The following is a 20,115-nucleotide window of genomic DNA, read 5'->3' as shown; positions in this document are numbered from 1 at the left end:
CGTTATAGTTTAAAAAGCGTAGGGGTACAAAACTTTTCGTTGGTGGTACATTAGGGTACAAAACTAGTACAATACTTTAGCATAAAGATTTTTTATTTTTGGGTATCTCGAGGGCTGCCTACATGGAGCTCAAGAATTCTAGATGAGTTGAAATAGAGAAAGCAGGATGAAATTCATTGTATTCTAGCTGAGATGTTGCAAAAGTTTTTTGTGTCACCTGTATAAAATGAGAATTCAAAAACCATCCTATCTAGTCAAAATATAACCACTTATACCGGATGCGGTCCTTTGAGAAAAGGTGTGCCCAGTCAGCAGATCTGAAGGATACACCTGCATAAAGAACCTTAAAAAGAGGTTAAGGCGGCTGTATTTCGGTCGTCCACTTCGGTTCCGTCGGTTTTCGTTTGCGATGCAAAGAGCGTTTCGTTCCCGGCGTATACAGATGATATTGGGCAAACACGTCGCCCTCCTCGCGCGGGACTTGAAAGGATGCTCTGGGGCGCCGTCGGCCGCCGGGGCGCAGTTATTAAATTCCTACGGCATTCCCGGGGGAATTGGCGGCCTCGTTTTAATGCTGCGTCCTGCCTCTCGACGACCGCAGCAGGCAAATATGTACACGGGGCGCGCTTATACTGGCTCCGAAACAAAGTATAATTCCGATATAATTGAAATAGTTGCAGTCCCGGTTCAAAGCCTGTGTGCTTTTCCGCTCGCACCCGCGTTACGCTATGTTGCTCTGTAAAACATCCCCGTTTGATAATGGTCCCGTTCCGGTGGTGCTGCACGGTACATAATTTAGAAACGTGCCGGCTTCGTGTTACGCGTGAAACACGTACATTAATTGTTATTCATAGAAGCACGTCCGCTTCTCAGTGCGGACTCAGTGATACACTGTGGTTACAAATCTTGCAAAATTGTCCCCAATTTGCATCGTTATTTGAAAAAACAAACAAGTATCGCTACGTTGTAACCAAACACCGGTCCACTTAATGTTAAAATCACGACGCCTTTCGAACATTTTACGATTGTACGAACAATGGGGCCCGATTGCGCGCGTTGCGCAAACAACATAACCTGTAGGCGGCCATTATCGGCTGTAAACATCGCGTATATTTGTTCTGCGGTCGGAAAAAATGGCATCCACGCAAGCTGTTCTCGATTTAGCCTGAATTTTCGATCGTACCCGGTAATAAATTTATTCCCATCAACGGCAGCGGGCGCGTCGGTCGGCGCGAACAACGGCGCTGCAGAACAAAAAAAAATGGGGCACAAAAACAAAACAAACGTTGTTTCCGAAACGGTATCCAATCGCGATGGCGTCATTCGTTTGGCAATTTCGACGTGTAGCGTGCGTTTTTTCGACAAAATTTACGCGTGCAATACGTGTCCGCGCGTTTATTGGCGCTGTACGGAGAAATTAATATCCGACAATGGCAATACGTTGGATTAGACAGCACGATCGCCAGTCCGGAGAACGTTTTCATTGCCGCATAAATTCCCGGAACGTTCACGGCGGAATTTAGTTCGGAATTTATGCCGAATTCGCCGAGTATTGAGATATTAGAATGCGTTATATGCGTTATTTTGGTTGTCCAATATATTTACGGTTTCGGATTCGATACTTTGCCAAAGCACATTCTACAGAAAAAAATACGTCCGGCTTATAATTTATTACAGTTTTTCGAACTATAAACCACCAGCTATAACCACTAATGTATTCTGAGTGGATTTGCATGAGAATTAAGTGCTTTATACACAAAGATTTAACTTTGTGCCAACGTTAATATATTTACCTTTTGGTGGATTGATGTTAACGGCAGATTTATACAAAGACTCCTCATCATACCAGTCTCTATTCCTAGATATTGTCTTGCAGCTGAAGGCAATCACTGTAGCGATAGCACACACTAAAAGAGTAACTCTGTACTTTCGGCACTGCCACAATTTCACCGCGCCAATACCGCACAATAGGCACCAACCCGCACTTGGAAGGTACAAAACCCTTTCTGCCACGACAAAGCCGACATAAAAAAATAAATTTGTCGCTGGTAGGAAGGGTAGTGTTAGGAAGGCCATAGAAAGTATTAGGGTACTATGAATGCTTTTCTTGTCGCTTTTTTCTCTATACAGCTTTTTCGATATTACCATGCAAGAACAGACGTTAACGCTGTTGTTGTTGTTGGTCGTTCTGCATGAAGAGGTGTGCAATTCAGAAAAAGTTTGATGACAGACCGGACAGAAACATTTTTCCGGAAGATCTACTTCTTTCTTGTTGAGCATTGTGGAAGTGCAATGTTTTATTAATAATCCCAAACAAACGTAAAAAGTAAAGCTGTACAAGTTTCTGGGGTCCCTAATACTCTGTAATCTAGGTATAGCGTCCATACCCCAATCAAAACTTAAATCATTCGGGAAGAGAAGCAACCAAACGTTTACTAAAGGAAGATACAGGAACGTCATAAATCGTGTTGACCACCAAACTTCTTTTGCCGTCGGATTGTCAGCCCTGGAGAATTGCGGAGTTGGACCTTGCAACCGAATCATCAATAGAACCAAACCAGTCGCCGCTAAGATGATAAGACTCCGTTTTCGTTTCTGAAACAGTAAAAATGAAAAGTTAGAAAATTGGATATGTCTTGGTTGGTGATGGAGAGAGTGAAAATGTGCCAAGAGGAGCGGGAAAAGAGGGCGAATGCTCTAGAGTCTGCTCGCGTTAGTCTCGTATCAATCTCCAGTCAGCCCGGGGCTATCGCGCCAAGCGGCTACGATAAATCGTAACGGAAACGCCGCGGAGCTTGATAAACATGTAAATATGACGTCGCTCGCAGCACCTCATTTACGAACGCTGGCCTCGCGTCCCTTCTCCTACATCCAGACGACATAATTTATCGTTATTAGGGGATTTTCAATACCAACCCCCAACGGCAAACTCCATAAAACGACTACACTATGTTCTTGCCAAATTTATTTATATCGCATGTTCTAGATATTGAAACCAATAAATTTTCTAACTAATTTATGTAAACTGATAAAGAAAATTAAGAATTTTACTACTTATTTTGATAAACCGTCGTAACGTTTATTCATGTTAAAGACCTGCCGAGGATAGATTCGGTGACAGTTGAGTAAATCCACGTCGTCACTCGGTTTATTGAAATCGATAAATCCCAAACTAATCCCTCGCTGGTCTCAAAAGTAGCGCGCCTCGCCTCGAGCAGAAAAAGAGAGGAAGTTTCACCGGGCGGGTATTAAATTTTTAGCAATTTCCCTCACGAATGGACCATTGATCCTGAGACGATCTGCTGGGACCCTCGTCCCGGCCCTTTTGCCCCACGGAACCTGTTAATGTGTCACGTCCCTCTCGGCTATCTTGTCGTACGACAGTCGTCGTCCGTGCAGCCCTCTACCATCGAAGATTGGAAAAGTTTGTCGGCCGTGTACCGGGAAAGTGTATTTGACGTGCTGCGGCTGTATGCTGTCGACACCAATACTGTTTCGATAGATTAAATTCTACCGAGGAATTTGTACAACTTGTCATCCGTTTTCCACTATAGTTTTCATTTTTTTTAATCTCATTTTTACCGTAACGAGTGTTTTTCTTAGGATCATTTGAAAAACGGTTTCCCATTCCGGTCGACAATTTGTTGACACAACAGCGAGGCCATAAGCCGGGCTGAAACTCTCGCAACGCTTCCGTTACCGACAACGAGCAACGTCACGTCGTTAACCCGTTAATAATTTACTGGGTGATTAATAATAACCGGGAAGCAGACCAAAACAAACAGATCCCGCTTCTGTACGTCAGCGCTCGATACCCAGACTTATGATTAATGTAGAAAGGATAATATTTATACAGGCACGGAGGCGAGATGATCGACGTCTTCAAGCAGCCTCTACATCGTGTACAATCATTTATAATAACTAAATTCATAACTTAATCCCAAGTAAACGTTTACATTAAAATTAACTTTCTTTTTCGCGTTTTTTTTTTTGTTAAATACACATGTTTGATTATTATACAAGATTTTAAGAATATACCGGGTGTTTATTAAACATGCGGTAAAAATTCAAGGGGTTATTCTTTGGGCTATTCTAAGAATATTTTGTCATTTAATGAGATTTTGAGCTTTGTTTCAAAGATATAGTGCAAAACAAAAATAGAAATTGAAACGAATTGGAGGATCAGGAAAGCCAATGACAGTCAGAACGGTAGAACCAGAACATAATGTGTTGAACATAATAGAGGAAGAACCACGCATTTTTACTCGAATAACGGTAAATACTTTGAAACTAAGCAATGGGGCTGTTTGGAAAATTCTTAAAAGTTATTTATTGTATCAATACTATTTATAAGGCGTTCAAGCACTTCTACCTGCCGATCTTTTTCCACGTTTAACATTCTGCCAATGGCTCTTGGGCAAATGGGAATTTTTCAAGAAATGCAATAAGGAATTTTCACAATAACCATGTGTGGGCTGAAGAAAATCCACATGAGCTAAGTGAAGAACGATTTCAACATCAGTTCTCGTTGGACCAGTATTTCTACCAAGAAGGCTTACCTGCGAAATGTATTGCAACTTTTTGGAACAAACGTTACATCAGTTCCTAGAGGATTTACCATTGGCAATAAGAAATTGAATGTGGTTTATGCACAATGGTGCACCAGCGCATTTTAGTAGGGTTGCTCGTGCGTTTTTGATAGTAACATATGGAGATCGTTGGATTGGTCGAGGTGGACCTCACTTGGACCTCACTAAAGTGTTTTGGAAGTCTTTCTGGATGTAACGTAAACATATCAGTTGATGGTTGGTCTAATGTACATAATGACCCTATACTGTGCCACAATAACTACTGAAGATGAAAACGCATTCTTATATGAAACAATAGATACATCTGGTGACCCCCATACAAGCGATTACTCTTTTGTTGCATGTAAATATCTTTGGCCGCCGGAGAATTCCCCCAAATCAGTATTCCATACGCCCCCTGCTATGAAACTTGGCAAAGTAGGTTGCTCTGGCAGCCTCATATCCAGCTATAGCCCGTATGCGCCTGACCGTAAATATTGCTACAGCCAGGCATCTTTGAAGATATTCAACATGAGAGTTCCAGCTTAGGTTTGACATAACATATATCCCCAGGAATTTAATAGGTTCTTGCTCCCGTCCTTCAATTTTAGTTGTTAATAGTAGTTTTTGTGTCTTTTCGACATTAAGTTTCAAACTGTTGGTCCCAAATCATTCCGCAGCTTCGGCTATAACAACTTCTGATATATTTTCAAGTTCAACTCTATCTTTCGACGTTGGCACACAAGACGTCAGCACATCAGCACATCAGCATATATGTAAATGCCAACAACTGAGCTGTTAATAGGAAGAGCATTTATGTAAATAATAAAGAGCATTGGGCCCAGAATTGATTCTTGTGGGACACCAGATATAATATTGGTAACATCCGAAGTTCGACCTTGTCAAAAGCCTTTGACAAGTCACAACATAATAATTGAACATCCTCCTTCTCGTCAAACGCACGTGCCACAACATCAACCAAGCTAGTTAGAGCTGTTATTATTATTATTATAGAAATAGATCTATAGTTTTTATAATCATCTGGACTATCCCATTTGAAAACAGGGACCACTTTGGCCACTTTAAGTTCATCAAGAAATATGCCGTATGTAAAACAATTCACCATATTGGTAATGGGTATAGCTAACACGTCAATAAGATTCTTAACAAGCCAATATTCCGAGGACTTGCCAAATTGCAAAAAATGTGGTTCTATATGATGCTGTAGAAGTGTGAAAGAAATTAGGAAGTTCATTTGATGAAAAATTGGAATTATCATTGTCTCAAATACAAGTTTATCAGAAATTTTACAAACAGGCTCTTACGTCCTACCATTTAATGGTATTTATTTTAGATGTAACTAAAACAAAATATAAACTGACGAAGCTATGAACACACTTAATAGTTAAGCTAGTCTCGAAAATGGAATCATTTTCTGCAAGGAAGTTATATCCATTGCTGCTGTTTTGGAGTAGTGGATTTCATAAAAGAACCTTCCTGATATTAAGGAACTTCGCCCAACTTTAAAACAATGTTTATGTGCAGTTTGTTCTTCAGCTTCATCGTCTTCACAACATTTGGGCTCGTCAACTCCAATGTGTGCAACAAATGAAGATATAATATTTGTAATTTTTGGTACCTAATAAAATGTTGTAGAAATCTTTGTTCATGCTGTATCTTCAAAGCAAACCGATTTTTCAAAAATGATCAAAGGATAAAATATTCTTAGTATAGTGTTTAAATGTTTGCCACATATTTAATAAACACGCAGTATATTTCAAAAATCTTATCTTAAGAACGAACGGAGATATCGAGATGAAATAACGGACATTTTAAAGCAAACTTAATAAGTTTTTAATATCTGATTATTGATTTTCCGTTAACATTCTTGTTATAATTTTTTTTAATTAGATTCTAGAAGTGTTAAGTGTGCTTAATATAGATTGTAGGGAATTATTTTGATTTTGTAAGCAATAATATTTTAATAACTGAGCTTCTCCCACTTCAGAAGTTACCGCCTTAGGTAAGAGTAACATTCTCGAGAACGATTTTAACCGATTAGCTATGAAGACGGGTGGAAAGTTTCGTCTTTGCGTTAACGCACTTAACTTGCCAGGAAATTAGGTACTTAGTATTTAGATACGTATAATTTATTATAAAGCAACTTCAAAGGTAAGAGAATTAAATTTATTACTGGTACGTTATGATCAGTAAGAATTTATATTGAAGATATTAATAATCGTTAGCGATAATCTGGTTACAACGGTTTTCGTGTTGTTAATTACGCAAAATAATGACTCTTGAGCAGAAACATGAAATCCTTATTACGCTTTCACTTATCATTTAGTAAAGTTCGTGTCGTTTAATTATTACGAAACAGCAACTACATATTGTTACAAATTGCAACAAGTTAATAGGTTTGTAAACTTTCAAAAAAACTTCAGTGTAGGTACATATAGCGCTTGCGCTGGACCTTCGGGAGGATAAAATATTCAGTAGGAAACGACTATGTGTGTTCTGGACAAGCAATGGTATTGTATCCAAGGGTATTAGGTAGACAATGGAGGGCAGGGCGTAAACGACTGGTACACAAAGACCACCGGAGGCTTTCGTCGTTTTTTTTTACGCGTTTTCCACTGACGGTGGCGGGATTTATGACTTTCCTCGCCCTCGGCTTATTTATAACGGATATTTTTGTCCACTATTTATTTCACGGGGTGCGGTCGTAGGGCGGAACGGTAGGGCGCGATTTATATGTGCACCCCCACCCGCGACAACAACAAACATCCACGCTATATATATATCTATATACCCCGATATTTAGGAGGTTAAGGTCCGAATTTATCGCGCGATTAAGTTTGTGTATACTGCGGACCTAGAGCTTTCGCCCGCACGCTCTCTTCCTCCCTGATCCCTTCGAAATGGCTGCAGTCTATTAAGTGTCTGAGCCTCGGATTTATGTACCATGCTAATAACTCAAATTGATGGGGAGGGACGCTTTGGGTCAGTCTATTGGAAAATCAGCTTTGAAATCCTATTCTCCCAACAAAAATTTTAATCGACATTACCTGCTTTTTAGCCGTATTAAGTAAATTTTAATATTAATAAAGTTAACATTTATGGAAAATTTTATTTTGAAACTCACAATGTTCATAACGTCACCGAAAAAGTTTCCAGCTAACTTTCCGACTTAATGAGTTCCTCTGTCACCAACGGAAACCCAGTCGATTTTTTCACTTCACCACCGACTCGATTTCGAAAGTGTAACCGGTCCGTTCTGAACCGGGTTGGATTTTAATTTTGAACCGGCGTGATTGGGAAAAACTTTTAGGGGGTGAAAACAAAAGTTCGCCCCCGGCAGTACATAATTAGAGCGGGAAAAATTTTTCGTTTGAGGAATTCCTGTGACGGTTAACAGAAATGTTGCGGTGTTTATTTTTGACGACGAAAACTCCCCTAGAGTTCCGGGTTTAAATTTGCGCTTTCACCCCGCGGGTAATTGAATGAACGCTTCGTGTGTGCATATTTCCCAGAAGCTGCTTTTCTAAAGCTTACGAAAGACGATGACCTACTTTAGAAACATGCAGATTTTCTACTTGGAATTCTAGAATTTCAAATATTTTAGAATATCTCACCTTGTTAGTTTGAGTTGAATGAAGATAGTCGTATAGAGCACAAACACCCAACACTGTCACACCGGTTTCTTTACTCAACATCGCTGCTAACGATAACGTCAAACACCCAAATAACGTAGCCCATTCAAGAGTTCTATTCCACCAGCAGCAAGATGACGTTTTTGTTTCAATTCGTTGATTCAAAAAATCGCTTTCAACGAATTTTCTTGGCCAGTTACATGTGCTGAAGTTCACCATCAGCTTGTATTTTCCTCGTGCTTGCTTAATCTTGTCATATTCCCGCATATGTTTTATATAGAGACATTTGTGTTTGTTACAAGAAATACTTTCTCTATACTTCATATGGGCCGCATACATCAAGAAAGATAGGAGGTAGAAGTTACAAGCGGCCAAATCAGCTCTTCCAACCACTCCAGCAACTGCTTCGGTGTGAATTGGATGAGTTGCAAACAATAGTCCTGTTACCCATGGTCCAATTGATCTTTTCGTTTTTGGAAGAACATTTCTAGCCACCCTCACCACTAAAGCTGTAGCCAAACAATGAAGGAGAACATTCACCAGGTGGTAACCCCATGGTTGGAATCCTCCCAAAACGTAATTTAACCGAAAGGTCAATACGCAGAGAGGTCTGTATGATCCATGCGATCCACTATCTGTTAGCGGTGTTCCCCAAAAGTCGTTCTCGAGTAATTTTTGAATAGGTGTTGATGGTAGGAGGTCGGGGTTACTCAAGATTGCTCGCCTGAAATACAAAAAGAAATAAAAATTAGTTGTTAACTTCGATTGATGAATATCCGTCGAAATAATTCTGTGTTTAATCAATCCGGTTTTCATTCCAACGATTAGCAGAATCGCTTGCTGTCAATAAACAGAGGCGTATAAACGATTCAATTACTCCAAATGGAACAAGATGGCCGCGTACCAAAGTTACACGGTAATTATTTCGCTTGTGTCATTGTCAGGCGCGCGTCTGCGACGAATTGATGTGACGACGGCGTGGAGTCGCGACGTTTACGGAATTTCGGCTATAGATTAGTTTAATTAGTGGGGCGACGGGACGAGTTTCAGTTGACAATTGCGAATTTAATTTTGATGATTTAGTTTAACTAGTCTCGTATGGCCTGACTAGCCGCAATAAATAACCTTCCGCTTGAAATTCAATTAGAGGCAACGGGGTTCCGACGCTGGCGTCCCGACGCGACGCCCGAAACTCGAACGCAATAACATCGATACAATTCTATTGTAAATCACTCGGTTTAGCTCGGGTTCGGTTCAAACGTTCACTCAAACCTTAGAATCTTGCATCGAATCGAATCAAACCTTAAAATTTCAAGGACCCCATTGAATTTAGTGGAATCACTATGGAAATCTAGGAGCCCGGGAAGATAGCCCCTCAGATGGTTGTAGAGTTGGTTGTACATTGTTCCAAAGCGGCAAATAGAAAAAATAAGAACTCGGCGAGAATAACCGAAAAAACGGGTTTTTTGACTAGCCCCCATTTTTGGAAAAATCTGATTTTTGTTGTTGTTCTGGGGTGTTCTAGTTATTGTTCTAGAAAATCAAAATTATGGGATACAGAATTACAAAGTTATAATATTATATATTGCTCTGACCATAGTTTTTCTATTTTCAATTCCATTTTACAAATATGCTCACTTTCATATGAAATCCACCACCCACTAAAATTCAAACTATAATTTTGAAACTTTGGTAAAATAATGCTATTATCAACTAAGAAACGATGAAAGTTTTCGCCGAAAAAACTCAACTGTTAAATTTGCTGTACGATTGTTATCTCCAACTTTCAATATTTTCTTCCTAGCAATTAATGAGTTTCTGCCCACAAAATGTCAGTTTATTTGATTGTTAAACTGTCAAGTAGAAGCCTTGTAATGTCCCCAGTGTGACGTCGTTGAAATTTTGCCCACATCGATGACTTTGCTAGGGGCCGAATTATCAGTATGAAGATGAAGAGGCGGGTCTCTCATTCCGAGAGATTGGGAGAAGCCTGAATCGGGACCACACTACAGTTGCTCGGATATGGTCTTTATGGTCCCAAGAACGTATTCAGCGGCGCCGTCCTGCTGGAAGACCTGCCCGAAGAAGCAAGGCACGTGAAGACCGACTCCTTAGGCGGATGGCTACCAGGGATCGATTTCAAACAACAAAGTCGATTGCAGTGGATAGGACGAGAGCTTCGAACCGACACTTGTCGATGGCAACTGTTTACAGAAGAATTTCTTCCTTTGGGCTTCATTCATACCGTCCTTACCTTCAGCTTCCATTAACACCTCCCCATAAAGCAGCCAGACTTGCATGGTGCCAAGAACGGCAACGGCGGGTTCATCAATGGAATGACATCGTCTTCAGTGATGATTCGATGAATCAAGGTTTTGTTTATGAGTGAATGATGGTCGTAGAAGAGTGCGGCGACATCGAGGAGAAAGAGAGAATTTGGAGTTCGTTCAAAGACGACACACAGCCTTAACACCTGGGATTATGGTTTGGGGGGCGATATGTGCTGGACGAAGGTCACTCCTTACGTTCATTCCAGGCACATTAAACGCACGTCGTTACATCGACTACGTTCTGGAACCGGTGTTAGTACCTTTCATGCAGACGTTGCAGAATGCCACTTTCCAACAGGATAATGCAAGACTCCATACTGCTGTGGTTACAAGAAGGTTGTTGGAGCAGGTTGGATTGCAGATTTTGCCCTGGCCTGCACGGTCACCAGACTTGTCGCCTATTGAACATGTCTGGGATGTGATGGGTTGGCGACTAAGACAAGTACTCAGGCCTCCTGAGAATCTGGATGAACTTCGACACCATCTAGAGGTTGCATGGAACGAGATACCCCAGGAGGACATCGACCACTTAATAGAGAGCATGGGTAGAAGAGTTAATGCATGCATAGCTGCGCGTGGGGATGCAACCCACTACTAGCTTTTTCTTAAAATGTTAATTTTTGTTTTGTGAGTACCTAGATTTTCCTATTTTTGTTCCTATTTTCTCATACATTTTATGACGAAGTTTATCATTGCCACTTCAGGAGAACGGTAAGCGCTATCGCAACCTAATTTTAATCAGTTAGGCGTGGAAACAAAAGAAGCCAAGGCATTTTGTCTAACAAACTGTCACATAAGTTGTTTTCGTTTAGTTAACTTCACCTACATTGGTTTCAGTAAAAATAGTGTACTCTATTGCTGAAAGGGTGGAAATGCTCTACATTTATGGTGCCGAGCAATGTGCTCGTGCCACAGCAAACTTTCAACTTTTCGCTTTTACAAAAATTTGAAGCAACTGGATCGGTAGAGAACAAGATAAGGCATGTATATAATAAGGTAGTAGATGAACTGGCGGAGATGGAAGTCATTGAAATTTTACTATAGAGCCAACCAGTTCGTTGTGTCAGGTTGCAGAAATACTAGGTGATTCAATAGTTGTACCCATATTCATTAATTGTGACGTCTACTTGAATATGTTGGAGAACATCATCGATCCTCTAATAACTAAAGAAGTGGAAAACCAGCTTAATGCAGAAGGTAATCAAATGCTCGACGAACATCAATTGCTCTTCCAGCAGGATGGTGCCCCACCGCATTATGCCGAGAATGTTCGTAACTGGCTTCACCGGAAATTTCCAAATCACTGGATTGGTGATAAGGAAGAATCGAATGGCCTCCACGATCACCGAACCTCACAAGTCCTGACTTCTTCCTTTGGGGTCATTTAAAGTTAATAGTTTATAAGACTAAACCCATAGATTAATTAAATGACTTGTGCCAACGAATGCCGAAACATCCCACGAGAAACTTTTCAGAAAGTAAGGCAACAATTTGAAAATCAGCTTTACTATTGCATGGAGGCCAATGGTGCTAATTTTGAGCAGTTCCTACGAATGTTATTTTTTTAATTTTGTTAAAATCTTATTTTCAAGGCCTACTTAGATGTCTTATCCTAATGTAAAATTGATCATTTCTCAATGCTAAATAAAAAAAAGCTCAAGTGATACATCACCATAATCTGGCATAATTTTGACAGCCAAATCTATTTTTAGTTATAACTTTGTAATGCTATATCCCATAATTTTGATTTTCTAGAACAACTAGAATAACCCAGAACAACAAAGAAAATCTAATGTTTCCATAAATGGAGGCTAGGCAAAAAACCCGTTTTTCAGTTTTTCTATTTGCCGCTTTGGAACAATATAGAATAACTCTAGAACAATCTGGAAGAACAATGAAAAATTTTAAAATTAAAAAATGAGGAGGTAACATCCCGCACTCGACATCTAGTGTAAATTTAATTTATGAAGTTAATTATAGTAGTCTATTAAAAACGTGCCACCTTATCCATTATAATACGACAAGACGAGCAGTCCTCGGTCGAAAATGGTGACCTCCTCCTCAAATATTGATCAGGGAATCTCAGTTGGAGTTAATTCGCATCCTTGGCGACCCGAATTTGCATAGGCCCTCCCTAGGGCGACGACGACGCCCAGCGAACGACGTCGACGACGTCCGTAAAAACTGCTAATTGAAAACGAGACCGGCCTAACCGGGTGAAAACTGCCGGAGGAGGATGTCGGTTCGTTAGTGACGAAAACGAAAACGGGGGTGCTCGTCGTCATCACCCCGGATAATAGACATCAAAGGGGCGCTGTTTGCTTTTGATTTACCCTGTATCTCCGATGTTTTTCCGTGTACAGGCGTCATTATTAGGCTTTGTTTGTTCACGGTTCAATCGGTTGATTTTTTTTTATAAAAAGAAAAAACATCCACCTTTGTTACGTTTGACTTTTCTGGTTGTGTTTTTGACGAAAACTTGTAATAAAAAAATAAATCAATTTACATTAGTGTTCAATATAAAAGGTTTTTCTTTAACGATTAGCATAGGCTAACGACGAAGAAGTAATTGAATCAATTAACGTAACGACTTCAAGTACGCTGTGATAACTTCCCCCGTGTCGGATAGACAGAGCTCAAGAGGAGTTCCCGTGTTGCAAATTGCGACCGTTTCGCGTTACGACGCGTCCCCCGAAAAGGAAATTAAATTGGCGCAACGCCCCAATGATTATAAGTTTCCCGCGGGCTCCAAGCCAGACCTACGTGTTATGATTTCTTAAATTGAAACGCCCAATTAAGCTCTCCGGTTCCACAGCTGCTAGAAGGTCAAACGAATTTTCCTAGAAACATCGATACAAAACGCCAAATGAAATTAGCGAGCGGCTTCGCTTAATTTATTAAAGGGAAAAATCCGTCGTCATAATGGATAATTACTACGGGAAAAAACGACGACGCAAAGTGTCTAATCACGGCTGAGGGTCGTTTGAGCCTCGTTTCTCAGAGGGGCGAAGCCCGGTGATTGCTAAACGCAATTTGCTGCCCCTCTGTCCGCACTCCTTTAAGCGTTCCCTCTTCTCCATGGCTCTTTCAGGCGGTGTCATCAGCTGTGCACTTTGATCCCACCAGAGATACACTCTCCGGCTATGAAAGGGGCCTTGTTTTAATATAATCACGACTTATTACGCCTCTTCCGGTCGAGGTTTTTATGTTCTGCTTCATCTCACTTTTAAAACTAAATTTTGTTTGGGTAAACTTAAAATTATATCACAGCAAAATTTAATTTTTATAATAAATATTTTACAAAATTTGTTGGGTGTCAAACTGCTGTTTCATGGGAAAACTTACATAATGAAGAAACCGCGACAGTTCCTCCAATATTGTGCAGAAAACGTGGTTCGGTGTTGCTATAAATTTACAGCTTTCGCCCTCTCAGAGTAAGGAATACATATATTGTACAAAACTTCAATATGCAGTTTGCATTGTTCAAAAGCGGCGCCTGTAAATATCTCATTTGCCCCGCGGAGCGTTATTTATCGACACCGTTGAGCTTCGAAACTTACTCCGTCACCGTGAAATACAGGGACACGTGTTCTCAATATCGAAAGGACTCCAGAAGTACTACGAGACGTTACGTTAGCAACCGTCTCCCGTTTTCCTCTCTTTCCCTTCGAAGAAGTTAATTAAATTCGCCCTTAAATATTTGATCGATTCCCAAGGAAAAGGAAAAACACAAAGTGATTGAGTTTCCTTCGGGCACTCGTCCGTATGCCATTTTGTTCCAGATCCCCTGGTTAATATTTGGCTTGGCAAACTTGACCTCCTTGACGATCTAAACGTCGAGTCAATTCAAAAATTAAGCCACTCGTAATTAGGCTACAAGAAGAATTTACCCCGGTGAAACGAAAGCGAAGTTAATTATTCTCCTGGCAGACTGCTTGCTCCCAATCTTAAAGCACAAATTATCTGACGCTTCCTGCACTTGACGTTGTTGTCGTCGAGGAGGAATTATCTCTTTTCCAATAGTAAAGTCACCTAAAGAGACTCGTAAATCCTCTCAGAAAATAGTTATTTAAAAGGGTAAATCACGCCCTTCTCACATTTCAAACACACCTTTTTTTCTAATAAAATAACCCAACCCGTTTAAACGTAACTCTCTTGCGAATAACAAAAAAGAAGGGACAATAAGTTTTTCTTGTCACACCCTAAAACTTTGTCCTTGACGCAGGTTTAATTAGTAAAAGTTAAACGGACCCAGGAATTTAATTTTTAGTTCGAGTTTATTTTTAATCCGTCCTTGCTGACGTCCCCTCAGTACAAAGTAACGCTTTTATGTAATTAGACCGCGTAAAACTTTTCGCGGCTGTAAATTCGGAGTTACTCAGTCTTAACATGTAATTCCTTTTACCTCGGCACCGTCTGCTTGCTGGGCATTGGAGGTTAAATTGTTCTGGAACCCGTCGTGCTGCTAAGAGCTCCCTGCGTTTTGTGGCCCATTCCTAAGAAAAATACCCTAGGCACTAATGCACCGAGAGAGTATTTTAACATAAAATTTCAATCGACCAAAGCTACTTAAAATATATCTACTCGAAAAAGAATCCCGATTACAAGATGTTGGGAGACAAAAATAAATTTAGACTGCTCCTTCAAAAAAAGAAAGGATGTCATAAAACCGTCTCATATTGTCAAGAGACAGCAATCAATATCCCGGTGGAGCCGTAAGGAAAAAAAAATACGCCATAATAAAATTACTATTCAATATGCGAACAATTTCCAGAGATCGATCTAATATTTCCCCCCTTTTCCTCTTAGTCCCGAATTTGAGGGTGACGGTTAAACCGGAAGCGGAGGGTTCACAGACGTACATAGATCAAGAATACCGAGCCGTCAGATGGCGGCGCGGAATAAAATTTACTGCGTGCCGACATATATCACGTCCAGGCGAGTGCGCGTTCCGTTTTCGACTTCTAACCTCTTAACGAGTAGAAAGCGATGTGAAGGACCCCCGTTGTTTTATCTAATGCGCGACAAATTGGCGTGTGAATAATTTAGCACTAATAACCCTCCCCTGTTTTTGTTCCGCTTTCATTATTTTACTATTGATTGAATCCACAAATAATTAATAATAATCAAACTCGATGACCCTCCAATCCTTCGCGATTCGATTACCTTTACGATACCGTGAATTATTAATTCGCTCGGTCATTAAATCTTGTTGTTCTAGTGCTCTGGTATGGTTTTTATGTATTCAAAAGCGTAATGTAAATTGTTTAATAAATCAATCAGTTCAAGATGGAGATTGATGATGATAAATGAGTTTAGTACTAAAACTAGAGAATGACTTCCTTGTAATTTACGTCAATCAGAAACACATTACTTGTGTATAACTACAAGCTGAACATATAAATGTTTCCTGAGTTGTATGATTAACTGAATGTATGGTTGCCTTTGAAGAGATTAGGAAGAATGGCGTATAAACCATATTATAAACATAAAGGATTTTCGTTTATTTATTAATCGTTTGAAGCACTACCAAATGTTACTAAAGATTAGATATGCCTAAATCCACTGGATCCAATCCTACCTACTTCTACCGTTTATCGATTCGGTAAGAGAATACTTGTCACAACATGAATGTAATTGATTTGTGGTTAATAAATTGTCAAAAGCAAGAATTGACTTTTCTGTGATGTTCAGCGTTTTAAAGAAGCGCCATAAACGCTGTTTGATGAATATAGCTTATGAGTAATAACTTACAAATATGTTAAACTCATTTCAATGGTTATTCCTTCTCTTCTCGAGATACGCAATTATTATAACGTAAATAAATTAATTGTCTGAAACTAACACACAACCCCTGGGGTAAGGAACCTTATACGTGGGTTAGCTGTCTCCTTTTAGTTGCTTAAACCTAACAAAACAGGTACATCGCGATAAATTTAATGAAATTCTCGTTTTTGCGGTGGTCTCTCGGGTGAAGGTTGCGTTACATTTATCTTCGGTTCTTGATGTTGGTTATTTTGTTAGAATGAAACAAAAACTTGCTCACTCAAGTTTAGTTCTAATAATAGAGTTTCGATATAAACCGAAATGAATGTGATCAACAAAGCTTGGCTGCTTATTGTATTAGAACTTGCAGATATAACTCGTTGTCCATTAGTAATTTTGGTTATACATATTTTGGTTATATCACAGTTTAACATGTTTGCTACCGCACCTTTTTCAAACCAAAATGACTAAAACATAATTATTAACCACGGTTTTCTGGACATATCGGGCAGTTGTACTTGGATTTCTTGTAAACTCCACCTCTGCTACACTGGTGAGACCTCTTCATCGCGGATTAGTCTTTCTGTGTGGAGGGAACTGTCTTCAGATAATGGAATTCTGATTGTTGGTCTGTGGTTGGCCTAGTATATCCATCATTGATCTGTAGCACAGCCTTTATAACTTCTTCTCTGAACCTCAAGATGTCAATTTTGGTTGTATCTCTTTCCTTCTTATATGTATATGTACTAGGCATTCCACATTGCAATATCTATAAGATGAAAGAACACTTTTCTGAACCATTTTATGGTTTTCATCATTGAACCATCTTGTCTGATCTGTCTATCCCAGACATGTACTTATTGTAGGCGAGAACACACTTCGGTGTTTATGCATTGTTGATATCATAGCCACCAATCTCTTGTCCTTCCAATATATAACCAACACTGGACCTTTACTTTTCCATGTAGCTTCTCCTTTCTTAATTTTTTCTTGAAATAATTGTTTCGGATTTCCCTTTCTAAATTTTCGCAAAGTTCCTACAAGTTTCATCTTCCTTTTGAACAAATACATATTTTGCTAGCCGGACATTAGTGTAATAATTATCAAGGTATATTTCATGCCCTTTATCCAAATAGCCGTTACGACTGAAAACGTGTTGGAATGCTCTTGATCATTGTCTATTATACTGCCTTTTCCAGTATAGACAAGTATATTCAAAACAAAACCATCTAATGTGGTAAGCTCAGACAGATTTATTCCGTACTTACCCCTCTTGTTCATAATATACTGCCTAATTTAGCCATCCTCGTCAGTGAATCATAGATTCGTCTATTCATGTTGATTCATTGGAGAAACCAACCGTTGAATGTTTTGAATATTTTTTTCTAAAATATGATGATGCGATGACTTACAAATTACAAAAATCTCAGGATATCACAAAACCTATTGCTGGACATACATTTTCCGAAAATCGGGTGAAAGTAAAGGGTATTTGTACTCCATTGTTTTGACAACCGAGGAAAGTGTATAGTACCAGATAAAAGACAGAGTCCAATAAATTTAGTTATTTCAGGTGGCGTCATATCTTTCCATTTCCTAGACCTCTTTCTCGAATTTTCTGTAACCGATACTGATGTTGTTGCACGATCATTTGTTTCAGTTGCAACTTTATTTATTATATTATCATCAAAGAATAATCTGAAGTAGTCAATTGGTTTGGGATTACTGCCCAAATTCGATATAAACGATCGTACCTCCGTGAACGGAATATCTAAGGGATCAGTTTCCGTATCAGTCCAATCCGACTCATTATCAGACTTATAGACTGCAAAGCCGGTGTAGCTGGAGGTGTAGAACCATTTGAATTTATTTCATCATCAGTAGAAGGACCCGAATCGTTAAGTGATAAGTCAGCCAAACTCGCTAAATATGTAGGTTCGTCCTCGGAAGGCACATAACCTCCATCTATAAGGTAATCGTCACTGGAAAAATCGTTTTCGCTCGAAATTTCTGATAAATGGTCAACAATGTACTCTAACTCAGCTTCAGTAAGCTTTCTTTTTCCTTGTTGTAAATGGTCTTGATCCCTTGCCCTTGTATTTCGCGTACTAGAGCTAACCATAACACAGAATCCTTTATTTGTACAGTTTCAAACGAAGCAGTACTCGTACGTACCCAGGAACTGCTAAATTCTCAGTTACATTCATTGTTCTTAAACAAAAAATACGACTACAACTAACTAAACACAGCAGTAAAGAACAAGAACTGGGTGTACTAATAAATACACATGCATAGGATATTCCCCGTATTTGTATTCAAACATGAGAAAATACTATCCCCATTATCAATCGACATCGACATACCAAAAACACAACTAAACCGAATTAGCACAGTTTAAATTTTAAACTGTGCTAATTCACGTTTAAATGCATCAGCAAACGCGTCCAGTGAACTGGACGCGGTTCACCACAAAAAACCTCTCCGACCAGTTTACTGGACGCCGCAGGTAGCGAACATTTTAAGGTTACAAAAAAAATTACAAAACTGATTTTAAAAGGTGTGATCAACAAATTTTATCTTTTTCTTGCATCTGATTTGTAAGTGGGTGGATTTTACTAATTATGAGATGCTGGTAAAATCACTCTTTATCTATCATGTTACATTTCCTAGTTATACAGCAGAATCGAAAACAGTACTGACAAATATTGATTGAAATATAACAAACAAGAAATACATGATTTCAATAGAATGTCTAAATTAGATCGCAATGTATTTTTAACTTTAATTTTTTGGTATTCACAAAATGTGACAACGGTGTTCGTATTATATTAACAATGGAACAGTTGTCATCTTTTCTGTTGCCAAGAAGCCTTTCACAACTGCTTCAAAAGATGACCAAGCAGCTAATTCGATATTTGTGAGTTTAGTATCAAAGGCTGGATACATTTTTTCAGCTTTGCTTCACTCAATCTTACCAAAGCTTTTACAAAGTTTTTCATAAGTCCCAACTTGATAAGAAGCGGAGGCAAAATGATTTTGTCGAGCTTAACCAACGGATTGTTTTTCACATTTTCTTTTCTAGCAACATATGATTTTCCTATAAGCTATTTCTTGACTGTATAGTGGTCCTTAGTATGACGGCTGTCAAATAGGCACAAAAAGCAGCAATATTTCGTGAACACACTCTGTAAACGTGTAAGGAGTGTAACAACTTTTAAATCATAGCAAAATTGCCATTCATGATCATGAGGAATGTATTGCCACTATGAAGTAGTACTGCATTTAAGCTCGTTTTACTGGAGTCAATAAAAAGTCGCCACTCCTGTGGGTTATGTTATACACTTAGCTGCATCATCAGACCGTCGATATCTCTACAGACACACATTGAATTCTGCATGTCAAAATATTGAGCGAAGGAGGTACCTTTTGATCTAAAGCAGAAAATTTTTGTCCCTGGAGCTAGAAGGTTCCGTTGTTGCAGTCTTGACCTCAAGAGTCCAAATCGTTCAATTCCTTTTGATTAAAGAGCTGAAGCGAAATGTCAGGAGATTGAAGGCAGTACTCTTCTAGTGTTATTTTTACTTCTCACTCTCTTAAAACTCGTCAATCACAATAACATAAAATCGAATCGATATCGTTATGTTTAGATATTGACTCATGTCAATAGGACTTGAAACTCTCCAGATTAAACGGGCTAAGTTGAAGGTTCCATCCCTAATGTTATGTATAGGAATATACAATATTATATTGGAATGTTATTTCATAAAACAAGGAGTCTTCCTCTATTTCGATTAATAT

At 39.2% G+C, this 20,115-nt stretch overlaps 2 protein-coding genes across 2 annotated transcripts in view; one reads left to right on the top strand and one right to left on the bottom strand.

Moving 5' to 3' along the window:
* LOC111424116 (Trehalose-6-phosphate synthase 1) overlaps positions 1-20,115 on the top strand; it is a 222,592-nt gene that overhangs the window by 141,876 nt on the left and 60,601 nt on the right. The window lies entirely within an intron of this gene.
* LOC111424104 (Transmembrane O-mannosyltransferase targeting cadherins 2) overlaps positions 1-20,115 on the bottom strand; it is a 73,980-nt gene that overhangs the window by 47,812 nt on the left and 6,053 nt on the right. The window contains exons 2-3 of the mRNA XM_023057533.2: positions 8,204-8,945; positions 1,794-2,595 (exon numbers count right to left, since the gene is read on the bottom strand). Coding sequence (XP_022913301.1) covers positions 1,794-2,595; positions 8,204-8,945 — 1,544 coding nt within the window. The remainder of the gene's footprint in view (positions 1-1,793; positions 2,596-8,203; positions 8,946-20,115) is intronic.

The sequence above is a fragment of the Onthophagus taurus genome, chromosome 11 (assembly GCF_036711975.1).
Source record: "Onthophagus taurus isolate NC chromosome 11, IU_Otau_3.0, whole genome shotgun sequence".
Lineage (NCBI taxonomy): Eukaryota > Metazoa > Arthropoda > Insecta > Coleoptera > Scarabaeidae > Onthophagus > Onthophagus taurus.
Note: the sequence above shows the minus strand (reverse complement) of the source record. Positions and strands in the feature narration are given on the sequence as shown.